The sequence below is a fragment of the Zonotrichia leucophrys genome, chromosome Z (genome assembly GCF_028769735.1).
Source record: "Zonotrichia leucophrys gambelii isolate GWCS_2022_RI chromosome Z, RI_Zleu_2.0, whole genome shotgun sequence".
Lineage (NCBI taxonomy): Eukaryota > Metazoa > Chordata > Aves > Passeriformes > Passerellidae > Zonotrichia > Zonotrichia leucophrys.
Window position 1 is genome coordinate 58,211,306 of NC_088200.1, and position 12,400 is coordinate 58,223,705.

The 12,400-nt window shown below is 38.7% G+C and overlaps 1 protein-coding gene across 3 annotated transcripts; it reads left to right on the forward strand.

Annotated features, from left to right (window-relative positions):
* The first annotated feature begins 24 nt into the window (after positions 1-24).
* On the forward strand, positions 25-11,885 carry GTF2H2 (general transcription factor IIH subunit 2). 3 transcript variants are annotated; one of them, XM_064736339.1, is made up of 16 exons: positions 25-200; positions 537-603; positions 697-774; positions 1,732-1,768; positions 2,381-2,467; positions 3,313-3,363; positions 3,762-3,816; positions 4,572-4,677; positions 5,633-5,723; positions 5,889-5,976; positions 6,536-6,643; positions 7,780-7,843; positions 8,696-8,799; positions 10,603-10,705; positions 11,000-11,039; positions 11,453-11,871. In XM_064736339.1, the coding sequence occupies exons 1-16, from the start codon at positions 167-169 to the stop codon at positions 11,570-11,572; spliced, it is 1,233 nt and encodes a 410-aa protein (XP_064592409.1). In that variant the 5' UTR covers positions 25-166; the 3' UTR covers positions 11,573-11,871. The 3 variants fall into 3 exon arrangements, with proteins under 3 accessions (XP_064592409.1, XP_064592408.1, XP_064592406.1); XM_064736338.1 differs by having other exon boundaries at positions 192-312; positions 11,453-11,885; XM_064736336.1 differs by lacking the exon at positions 25-200 and adding an exon at positions 251-312 and having other exon boundaries at positions 448-603.
* The last annotated feature ends 515 nt before the right edge of the window (positions 11,886-12,400 follow it).

The following is a 12,400-nucleotide window of genomic DNA, read 5'->3' on the forward strand; positions in this document are numbered from 1 at the left end:
GCCTGGCGGCTGAGCCCGGGCACACGAGCGAGGCGCTCCTCATGGGGCTCCGCGCCATGTCTCCGTCAGGGCGTCTTCCCTAGGCGCTCGTCCTCTCCATCGATGTCTCCGTCAGGCGTCTTCCCTAGGCCCTCGTCCTCTCCATGACCGCATTCGGAGGATTTTGATGACCCTGTGGAAAACACAACGGAACCTTCCCGGTACGGTCGCTCCGCGGCCCGGGCGGAGGCCGGGACGGTTTGGCGGCGCACCGAGGCGGAAGAGGGCGTCCGCCAACGTGTCGGAGACCGCGGGGCCTGGCAGCGAGCGCGGGTCTGGCTCCTCTCCGTGTCCCGCGCGCTACTCAGTCTTCCTCGGCTGCCCTTGAGCCCCTTCGGCCCTTCTCACCCCTCTAAGTGTCCCTCGGCTCCTCTCAGACCCCCTCTCACCCCCCTCTTCTTCCCGCAGTCCCCCTCGTCTCCCCTGAACTCTCTCATCTCCCCGGAGCTCCCCTGATATTCCCTCAGCGCCCCGCATCTCCTCTGGTCTCCCCTCAGCTGCCGCGGAGATGGATGACGAACCCGAGCGGACCAAGCGCTGGGAAGGAGGCTACGAAAGAACATGGTGTGTTCTTCCCCCCCTCACCTCTCTCTCCTTTCTGGCGAAAGAGGAGGAAATGCCTCCCCTCTGCCCACTGTAACAGTCTGTTCTGCCTAGGGAAATTCTTAAGGAAGACGAATCCGGGTCTTTGAAGGCAACCATCGAGGACATTCTTTTCAAGGCGAAGAGGAAAAGGTACGTGGTGTGGCTACGAGCCTGCTAACAGCACTGATTTGGTCAGTCAGAAGGGCTTGATCATCCCGAAACTGGTTCCTGTGGGATAAATTAGCCATAAGGCATGCCTGCAGGATGTCTTTATGGCCCTTTTCCTTCAGAGGGACAGGTGCATGCCAGGAAAAATGATGAAAAATTAATTTTTATCTTTTAACACTGAATGTATACAGGCTGTGTATCCCATGTGTATGCAAGCTACAGGTCTTGATCTGATGAAAAGCTGCGGAGCACTGCAGCTGCAATCTGCACAACTTAGAGGAATCTTCCATCAGTGTGGGTTTTTTTTTGTTTAGTATACAAATCAGAGAATCGCAGGATAGTTTAGGTTGAAAGGGACCTTAAAGATAACTCACTCCAACCTGCCAGGGGCTGGGACTCCTTTCATTGGACAGATTGGTCAGAGCCCCATCCAAACTGACCTTGAGCTCTCCCAGGGATGGGGCATCCGCAGCTTCTCAAGGCAACCTGCTCCAGTGCCTCACTACCCTCGTGGTAGAAACATGTTTATCTCCAATCTAAATCAACCCTCTTTTAGTTAAAAACATTGCCCCTTCTCCTGTCACAGCAGAATCTACTTCTGGTATCACAGCTACAGATTTCTGTTTCAAATTTCAGAAAAATGGCTAGAAGAAAATCCTGAGTTTTATGTTATTTCAAGTTATGCTAGAACTTGATTTGTCAAGTTTGGATAAAATTTTAAAGCTTCATTAAACCTGGTAGTAAGAAATAGTTCTTATTTATTTTCTGAGAGTTATGAAATCTGTGATTGATCTGTGGGGTTTTTCAGCATGAATAACTGTCTGCAGTTTGTTGCTTCTACATTTTAACTTGAAGTCTAGTATTGGATTTGTTTGGACTTTTGTTTTAGGAGCCATTCACTCATTTGAATTTGACTTAAAACCTTCTGTGTTTTGTTAGACTCTATGAACACCATGGACAAGTTCGGCTTGGAATGGTATGTTAATACTTTAAACCCCTTCTGTCCTTAGTGCAAAACTATTTGGCTGGAGGTGGTATGCCAGATCTGAAATACACTTCTGCTGGCCTGGCATACTTCGTACCAAACACTGTGTTTTCCGCTGTTATTTATTGGTTCTTTAAAGCATTCTTTTTTTGTTGGCAGTGTGTACGTGAAGCATGGCTCTTCAGGGTTGGAGAGTTGACACACAGGGTGTGTTTGGCAGCGAAAGTCAGATCACATGTGCTCACACTGTCCATTTCTCTTCATGTGAAAAATGGACATGGTGGAAGTGGGTTGTAAATAACCACATTGCTTTGTACAACACTGAGCTCTTCAGGTGAAGACATGAATGTTCAAACTATGCATGTTTTGTAGCTTGTCGTGAGAGGAGAATAACAGTGTGCATTTTTCAAGAGAAGGGTTTTTTTTATTTTAAGAAAAAAATGGAAGAATGCATTACTTTTCAGTTGCTGTTAATTGTATCTCTTTATCTACTGAATCTTCCCTGTCAGAGGGAGGACGTAGTGGCTTTTTAAAGTAAATGGAATAATTAATTCATTTCACTACGTATTCTGTGAGTGATTTTCACATATGGTGGAAATGCAGATGCGTCACCTTTACGTGGTTGTTGATGGATCAAGAACGATGGAGGACCAAGACTTAAAGCCAAACAGACTTACTTGCACTCTGAAGGTATTCCTGCACTCCGGTTTTTTCTTATTGAGCCACCGTTTCTCTATAAACTGGTTACATTTTGCATTTCAAAGAATTGCAGTCTCCTGTGTCTGCATAGCCTCATCACTCATCCCTACATTTGTCTCCTGATTTCTGCCTGTCACTTTCCTATTTTTTGAATAGTAAAATCTGTGTGGCATTATTTTGCCTTGCATATGTGCTTCTGTACAGCAAAAACACTTTGCACAGGCATATTATGGGAAGACACATTTGGAAACTATTGCTCAGATTAAGGGGATGACATGTTCTCATTACACATCTAGAATTGGTTTGTATTTTTTTCTTACACTTGAGTTTTTTAATTAATTCTTACTTGAAAGGATGCTAGATGAGTGTTGAACTGGATTGCTGTTTCAGATTGTGGGCATATTTCCACTGTATCTGGTATTGGTATTGAATATATATGGATGTATAATATTGAACTGTATACATTGTGTTCTGTGTGGTCTTCTCCAACAATACTTGAGCCTGAAATCTTGCATTTTGATGGTTTTGTACAGAGTAGTGCTTTTTGGTGTATTAAAAACCTCCACTTGAAACAGCAGGAATCTAGAACTTTAACATTGGACTTCAGTAAAATAAGGGGAGGTGTAGTTTCTGAAATCTCAGTTAATTGATTACTTGGGATGAATGGGGAGGGATAGGGTGAAAGAAGAATGGAAAGAAAAGGCTCATTCCCCCTTTTTGTGTTACTCAACAACTTTGTTTTGCTTTTTTAGTTTAGTAGATGTTTTGCATCTACTTAATGCATGTGTGTAATAAAAGTATAATTAGTTTTTAACTGCCTTGACTTTTCTTTATAGTTATTGGAATATTTTGTTGAAGAGTACTTTGACCAGAATCCTATTAGTCAGGTATGTACAACCATGCAAGAAGCAAATAGCAGAAAACTATTTTAAAAGGTAGTTTTGGTTATAACACTGCCAAGTAAACTGTTTTCAATTTATGTATACCTTCCCATCCTTTATTCATCAGTCTAGTGAAATTCTTGTTTCTGCCTGTTTCTACAATTTAAGTTTTAGAAGATTTCTTTTTGTACTTTTTGGCAAAAGTAATGAAAGTATGGGAGTGTTTATAAATTAATGCCTCAAGTTGTGCTGCTGTTGTTACACTTGAAGTAAAACTTTTATTATAGCCTTGTATGATTAAACAATTCTGGTCCTTAAAGACGTAAAAAAGTACAGTAAAATTCTAAATAAACTCACTGTAAAACTTTCTAAGAAAAGTTTGGTCTTTTTTTTCCCTGTTTCAGATTGGCTTAATTGTAACCAAGAGTAAAAGAGCTGAAAAAATGACAGAACTCTCAGGTAGGGAAGTAGTATTCTTTTCTTAAATTGCAGATGTTTTTGTCCTTTTCATTGGTGTTCTAAGCTGTGCCTGATACACTGCTGAAAATGAAGTTATGCTATCATAAATAGTTTTAATCTAAAAGATAAATTATTGCAAGTTGTTTGAAACCATAATCTACATTCTGATCTGCTTTGATCCAGAATCGTCATTGTGTGCTTGTTTGTGATCAAGTTTCAAACAGAATGCAAGTCTGATATGTTCTGGTTTCCCTATAGTTAATTTTCTACCCTGTTTGTTAATTTTGTATGTTACAACATCTGTGGTTTTGTGAGATCTGATCAGATGTTAAGAAGTGAAAGTTTGTTTGGTTCCTGCCTGCTGTTAGGCCAGTCTCTACGGCTTCAGCAGGTTTCATGGGGGAAATTGGGGATCAACCAATCTTTGAACCATGCTTTGAGGATAACAGAGGAAACAAAACTCTCTTTCTGTTTGTGGGAGATGTCACGCTCATGTTGAGTGCTTAATGATTCCCAGCAGTGATTTTACTCTTTTTGGCTTCTAAACTTTCTAGCATCTGAGTGCCTATGGAGTAAAAGTCTTTTTTACTCTTTTCTGCATTCTGATCAAAATACCAGTTTCTAAGGAAAAATACAGACCTGCCTCTGAAACCAGTTCCTGTTGTACAAGTACACTTCATTACATATGCACTTTAAACATTTCTGTTCTTTAACTTGTTGTATCAGTTAAATTGATTTCATTTTTTCACTTACAGGAAACTCAAAAAAGCATGTAACTGCTCTGAAGAAAGCAGTGGATATGAACTGCAGTGGAGAGCCTTCTCTATATAATTCCCTAAATTTGGCCATGCAGACTTTAAAGTTAGTACATACAGGATGTTTTTTTGTTTTCTTTGTGATTGTGGCTTTTGAGAGGCAGAGACAGAATTTTTTCGAAGTAGCATCTTGCATCATGCTGACTTGAGTCTTTAAAAGGCTACTCTCCTCTTACAATACAAATCATTAAGTTAAATACTCCAGTAGTGCAGAATTTTATCTTCTACCACTAGATGCTTGCATTTAGGGTTGTGTTTCTTACAGAAATGAAATTTGGAAACCAAGTTGATGATGGTATGTAGATATTGAGATGAAAGACACTGCAGTTCTTTATTACTGAAGGGCTGCAGTATGAGAGAGATCATAGTTAGGGGTTAATAATGTAAGAGAACAGGAAAAGAAACAATATTGTGTCACAATAAACTTGTGAGAATTTTGGCATACTTTAGAAAGATCAATTTTCAGGTAGGATAGATTCAGAGCACTTTTTTGCAATGTGAGGTATTGAGATGCATCCCAGTTTGTGGAAAACTGAAAAAGAATTACAGCTAAAGATACTGACTGAACAAAGTGGATAATCAGTGTCATGAAAAGCCATTTAAATACTAGCAGGAAGGGAGTTTTCAACTAAGAACTACAAGTAATTAGAAGTAATGGATTTACACTTAAAAACTGATTAGAGCTTTTTAAGAAGTCAGGAAGATTTACTACAGTATGCTAGTTTGGAGATTAATTTTACATGTGAGTTTGGCTAAGGTACAAAGGATTCATTACAGGAAATAATCAGGTAACAACTACCCAATTAAATACTGTATTTTAGATATTGGAAAGTTTGGCTTTCAGAAGGTGAAAATCTGGTGCTCGGACAAGGATCTTACTACAGTTTGTAGAGTACTTCATATCGTGTCATCTTCTGACTTCAGCACACTAAGGTCCTTGGAGATGTTATCATACAAGTAGTTTAGTGTGCATAAGTAAATTAACTGTGTACTTTCCTTAGGCACATGCCAGGACATACAAGCAGAGAGGTTTTGGTAGTCCTCAGCAGTCTGACGACATGTGATCCAGCCAACATCTATGATCTAATTAAGGTACAGAACTGAAGTTTCACTACTTCATTGAACATCCAAGCTGCTGGACAAAACACAGGCAGTTGTAGTGTTATCACCAATTAATTTTCATTTAAGACTTAAACGTTTTTACTGTTTCTTGTTCTGCACATGAATTGAGTATGCTTTTTTTTTCTCTTTTTTAAGTGTTTAAAAGCAGTAAAGATCAGAGTATCTGTCATCGGCCTAAGTGCTGAAGTTCGAGTTTGTACAGTACTTGCTCGAGAAACTGGTGGTATGTATCTGAAGTTCAGTAATTATATTACTAACACAGGTTTAAAATCAAAATCAAGTAATTTGTTATATATTTATTGCTGCATTTTGTAATTTTTAAGGATAAATATTTCCCATTTTGCTGGCAGAAAATTAAAGAGTTGCCCAAATACACAAAATATACAGTAGTAAGTGAAATTACTAGCAGCTGGTAGCTGCAGCTCTAGAGAGAAAAAATACGTATATTTGCAAACCTTTTGTCCCATATGTAAAGCTATGTGGTGTGAAACTTCATCTGTGTAACATGTTAATATCCATTGCTACAGTGGTAACTCTTGCAGTATGGTTACTACAGTTAAATGCTGAAGAAAAAGCTCTGTGTCTTCATATCTAACTTAACATTCTGTTATTACTAGTTTTAAAACTTGTCATTTAGGGTAGCATTAACAGGGCTGCTTTTTAGGAAGAGGTTTGGATAAATTGTGTTTTCTACCTAAGTTATTTTCTGTCATTTGGAGTATATGTTTGTATTTTTTTTTGGCTCGTAACCTGATAGTAAGGCATCTCTTTGTCTGTGACAGGAACATACCACGTTATTTTGGATGAAAGTCATTATAAGGAACTGCTGATGCACCATGTCAGTCCTCCACCTGCCAGTTCAACTTCTGAGTGCTCCCTTATTCGAATGGGTAGGATATGGATTTGTCAAACTCCTAGCGTGAGATTTTTTCTTTTTCTTTAATTGCCTCTTCTGTGTTAAGGCAATACAAATAGTAAGACATGTAGTAAAGACATTGTGTAATTTTTTTTTTTTGTTTTAACTTTTATTTTGCTAGATTGGTGTTATTCCTGCATCATAGTGAGCTTTTAAATAAAGCTTATTAAGTAAGACAAATTACTGAACAGAATTTGGAAACAATGAAGTGGAATGATATTGATGGCACAGTAATTGTTATAAATTTAATACTTAGAAATGAAGGGTGAAAAGCTGTTATTTCTCCCTCTGCTTTCTTCCCTGCAGAAGGCAACTATTACAACTATTAATTGATTTAGGAACCGTGGATAGTACACATTAGCAACTTCTTGAGTGTTCTTTCAAGAAGTAGATTACCTTTTCTTTTCTTGATCTGTTTCTCAATAAATTTAAACTTGGAGTTAAACCAGTATAGGAACTGTAATGCTAAAGTAGAGCATTGAGTTCTCACTTTCATCCATCCTTTTCATAGATAAGAATGCATGTATTTTTATGTCTAGGTATAGATAATGAAAAGGTTTACTTCTTGTAGGTAAAGCCTGAGCAGCAGTTGGAAAAACCAACTTCTCACCTCTCATGATCTTTAAAAAATAAATGATACAAGGAAAGAAAGATATCAGTCTCCCAAAAGTCCTGTAGTCTCATCTATCATACACTGCACTTAGAAAGTGAATATAGGCTGGATGAATGCTTACAAAAATATTTCCTCCTTAATTAGAAACTATTGTTTAAGTGAACATTTGTATGCTGCTCACTCTGCTTTCCTACCGTTTCACATATTTTACTTTTTAGCTGTTCTTCTAAAATGGGGTTCCAGTGCACTTCAGTTAACACAAAGTCTATGGCAAAGACATTTTTTCAGCTGAGGTGAAGTCAGAGAGGTGTGGGTGTAGGTAGAGACCTTTGGGAAGAATTTGATATAGCAAGAGTGTATCAGTTCTCCTGTAATAACAAATGGGAAAGAGAAAGGCCTGAATATCTAGAATAAACTTTGAACTTCTTCGTTGAAGTAAGAAATGGACACATTATTGCATGTTTAAAATTTTTACTATGGGATGTGTTTCTCTTCAGGTTTTCCTCAGCATACTATTGCTTCTCTATCTGATCAAGATGCAAAGCCTTCCTTTAGCATGGCGTAAGTAGCATTGATTAGAATTCAATGAACTGATATGAATTCAATATTAATTAGTCATATTTAGAAAATCTGCTCAACAGTGAAAGTATTGCAAAATAATCTGAAAAAGGCTAAGCCTTGTCTTGTGACTTCTTAGTAGACATTTTATTTCCATTAGTAGCTCCAGTATTAAAAATATCCTCTGTTAAATATGTGTTTTAAAATTTGCATTTAAATTTTTTCAGGGTAGTAAATGATACGTAGTTTTGTTACACAGTGATTGGGGCACACAGGTGCTACAAGGTGTTGAGTAATTACTTGCAGCTCTTGATTTAATTACTACTATCATTATAAAAGATAATAATGAGGATGGAAGAGTATTATCTGAATAAAGTATTTTTTATGTATTTCCTAACATGACTTTAAAGGGAAGTATAAAATAGAGGCCTCATTTGATGATTGTACCAGTGCACTTCTCAATGAAAAGAGTCATTGTTTGCCAGGGTGATAGGGGAGTCTGAATTTCAGAATGAAACAACATCTAACAGCAGTGTGCTATTTGAAAGAATAGTTACCATGTGCATCTTAGAGGCAATAGAATGTTTTTGTCTCTAAAAAGAAACAAGCATGCAGTTATTGTTCATACCTTTATTTTTAAAGATTGGCTCCTTTATATGGAAATGTTTGGTCTTTGGTGAGAAAATGTGGTAACTGATATCTGTCCATATCAATTGTTTTCTGACACTTATACATTAAACTGTTACATGCAATCTAGTGAAACTTTTTAAATTATTTGATGTGAAAACATTATTTGTACTTATGTAGTAGCATGGTATTATTTCTTAAGTACTGAATTGTTTCTTTCTGCTGTAGGCAATTGGAAAATAACAGTGACCCAGGTCTTACACTGGGTGGATATTTTTGTCCTCAGTGCAGAGCCAAATACTGTGAGCTTCCTGTGGAATGCAAGATCTGTGGTAAGTGGTAAGAAGAGGTGAGCAGATGAATCAAGAGTTCATGGTAAGAGAGTTAAGGGGTAGAAAAATTCAGCTATACTTATTTTGAGTCCTGCATTTCTGTGACCTGGGATGTCACCTTCATAGAAATGTCTCTCAGGACTGTACCTGTAACAGTAAAGCTGTATCATATTCGTTGGTATAACGAATATACCTAAGGCAAAATAGGAAAGAGAGGTGATGCACATGGGAATGATAACTTCTCAACACACTCATGTTTCAGAGTTCTCAGTGTAAAGCCATGAAAATAGAGTGCTTTGGAGCAGGAGGACAGAAGTACTCTCCTCTCCATGTGTATGTGGGTGGAAGATTTCCAAGTTGAACCCAAGGGCAGTCTGCACAGTGACACAAGACAGGCTGTAGAGTTGTAAACGGGGCCCTTTGGTCTTGCGAATGTTAATGGACTGTGCAAGCAATGATGCCTCTCTCCATTGCTCCTAGTGAGGGTGGGAGGGAGGATTAGTGTGGTTTATAATATTAATATTTTGAGGGGGTGCTGTTCTCCTAGCTTCCAGAGGCATATGACTGAAACACAGTAGGTATTACCAGGATGCCTGTATATGGCAACAGGATGAAATAATTATGGGCTTGGATCACTTTATCCTAGTTTAATTTCAAGTTTTTCCCACTGGCATGAGTTGCATTCCAGCAAGGGGATAGTGTAACTGGAGAAATCCTGTGTATCTGCAGTGGATTCTCCACAGCTGCAGTGATCAGGAGAACTAGTTTGGACATGTACAGTACGAGTGAGTGAGTGAGACATTTGTGCCAGCCATGCCCCACCTGTTCTCATGGTCTAACCCCAGCTGTCAACTCAGCCCCACACTATCCCACACACTGGTGAGATGGGGAGAGAATCAGAAGAGTAAAAGTGAGATAACTCACAGGTGGCATTAAAGGCAATTGGAAAGTTACGGCAATAGCTATGCACACAAGACAAGCAAAGTAAGTAATTCATTCACCACTTCCCATCAGTAGAATCTCCAGGAAAGCAGGACTCTTGTAATGGGTAACAGTTACTTGAGAAAGTAAATGCCATCATCCTGAACATCCTCCCCTTTCCTCCTTCTCCACCCAGCTTTATAGGCTGAACATGATGCCACATGGTGTGGCATATCCCTTTGTTCTCTTGGTGCACTGTTGACTGCAGTCCTGACTGTATCCCCTCCCAATGCCTTGTGCACCCCCGAGCCTACTCACGGGTGGAGTGAGAAACAGAAAGGGCCTTCTTGATTGTGTGTAAACACTGCTCAGCAGTAAAGGAAACACTCCTGCCTAATCAACCTTATTTCCAGCATAGATCCAAAACACAGCCACATGATAGTTAGTGTGACAAAAACTAACTGTTTTAAAACCAGCAGACCAATGTTAGCTGAGATGGGACTGTGGCGTGATTTTGGCAGTAGTACAGCAAGCTGTAGTAGAGCTTTGTAACAGGGCATCATTTTAGCTGGTGGTGAGATACAGCAGAGCCATCATTGCCAAAAGGAGCTTCCTAACTTCACCACTGTGTTGTAAATGTATTTCTGAAGGCTGAGTTAAACCTTTTCAGTAAAATTTTATCGATTTGCTTGTTCTTTGTGTTTGGATTTAAAACTGGATTGCAAGTTTAGGTAATGGAACAAGTAATTTTACTTTTTAAAGTTCTTAGAAGCTGTCAACCGCTGAGTAATTAAAAATACTATTTTTCCTTTTTAGCTTATTTTATACAGAAAAGCTTTTCAGTACCTCTTCCCTTGTAACAATTCTGTTGTCTGTTTGCAGGTCTTACGTTAGTGTCTGCACCTCACTTGGCTCGGTCTTACCATCACTTGTTTCCTTTAGATGCCTTTCAGGAAGTTCCACTGGAAGAATACAAAGGGGAACGGTATGCAAATCTTACTTGTGATAATGAGTGTGCTTGTAGATTCCATAACTTTTTTGTCACAAAAGTAAGAATAGCTGGCAACAGCTTCTTTGCTGCTGGAGATCCTGGGTGTTTGGGTGGTGTGGGGCATCTCTGGCATTAAGAAGTACTTGTAGTTTCCATGATCTGTGAGTTCAGTTGAATAGGTGAAGTAATTGCCAGAAATTGTTACAATGTATGAGATCTTTTTAAAACATTGATTTACACAGTCTTGACTCCTTTTTTTTCAGTTAAAATATAAAATTTTGCTTTTAGGTATTGTCAAGGCTGCCAAGGAGAAATGAAAGATCAAAATGTAAGTATGTTGAAAGGCATTGTAACTTGCATTGAGGGGTGTGAGAAATAAAGGTGATCCTTTAGAATTATATTCTAAATACCAGAAGAATACTTATGAAAGTTAATGTCATGGTTAATTAGACTTAGGTGTTAAACAGTCACAATTTATAGACTGCAAAGTCTGTAGAAGTGTGGGAAGTAATTTCCTAGGGAGCTGCATAAAAAAAAGCTTCCCATTTGGAAGCATTTACAGTGTTCTGAGCTCAAGCCTGCGAATACATTTGCTGCCGGAAGATTTAATTCAGTTGAGTTTCTGTGATGCTAGCAGTGCAGTCTGTTTACATTATCATGATGATGTAACTGTTGCCCTACTGTAGTGCGATGATGATAAGTTCCGCTAATTTGACTTGTCTTTCTATCCTTCCCACACAGGTGTACATATGCAAAGTGTGTCAGAATGCATTTTGTGTGGAATGCGATCTGTTTGTTCATGATTCGCTGCACTGCTGTCCTGGGTGTATTCACGAGCACCCTGCTCCTGTATCTGTATGATCTCATATGTTCTTAAAAAATTGCTGTATCTTTGTCATTCTTGCATGAATCTAATTAGTTTATTCAGCCATCGCTCTAACTGATGCACCTCTAAACAAGATGATTACAGAGGGATGAGCAGTGGAGTAGGAATGTTGATTATTATGTTAAAATGCTAATTTTTGAATTTTTTTATTACTTTTAATATATACTTGAATTATCTGTATCTATTTTTTGTTCTTATCTAAAGAACTGTGGCTTTTTCCAGCAGGTATTATAATAACATGTATATTTGTAAATGTGAAAGTGATAAAACTGCTTTTTATGATAATGTGATGACTCATCTTCATTTCATTACTTGTTCAAAAAGAAGCCCTGAAAATGCATTTTACACATCTGTTGTTCCAAACTTTTGGTTTTGGCAGATGGTGGATTTCTGTAGATCTGTCTTGGTGTGAAAAGACAGATGTCTACTAAGGAAGGCAGGAGCCTCTCTTGAAATGGAAAATGTAAACCCTCTCCCTCTGTATTATTACAATTTTGAAATTAATGACCTCTCAGGCAAAGATATGAGAGTAGGAATAACAGTTCTTTATTAGGAAAAATAGAAATAAAAAAGGAGAAATACAAAAACCACTGACAGAGTCAGAATACAACCTGACACTCTGTAGGTCAGCGTGTTGTTAGCAGTCTGATTGAATGGTGGCTGCAATCCTCCTGCAGTGACAGGGGTGGTTCTGTTGGAGCAGGGATCCTGTAGAAGGGTGCAGTTTTCCTCTGACGGTCCAGTCGGTCCAGTTGGGCCTGGTATACTTCTGGGAATCCAGTGGGAAAAGGCTTCCTGTTGTG

Coding starts and splice junctions, on each gene's coding strand:
- GTF2H2 (XM_064736339.1), top strand. CDS start 167: ATGACCCTGTGGAAAACACAACGGAACCTTCCCG. Junction 5,977..6,535: donor ACTTGCTCGAGAAACTGGTG/GTATGTATCTGA, acceptor TGTCTGTGACAG/GAACATACCACGTTATTTTG. Junction 8,800..10,602: donor TGTGGAATGCAAGATCTGTG/GTAAGTGGTAAG, acceptor GTCTGTTTGCAG/GTCTTACGTTAGTGTCTGCA.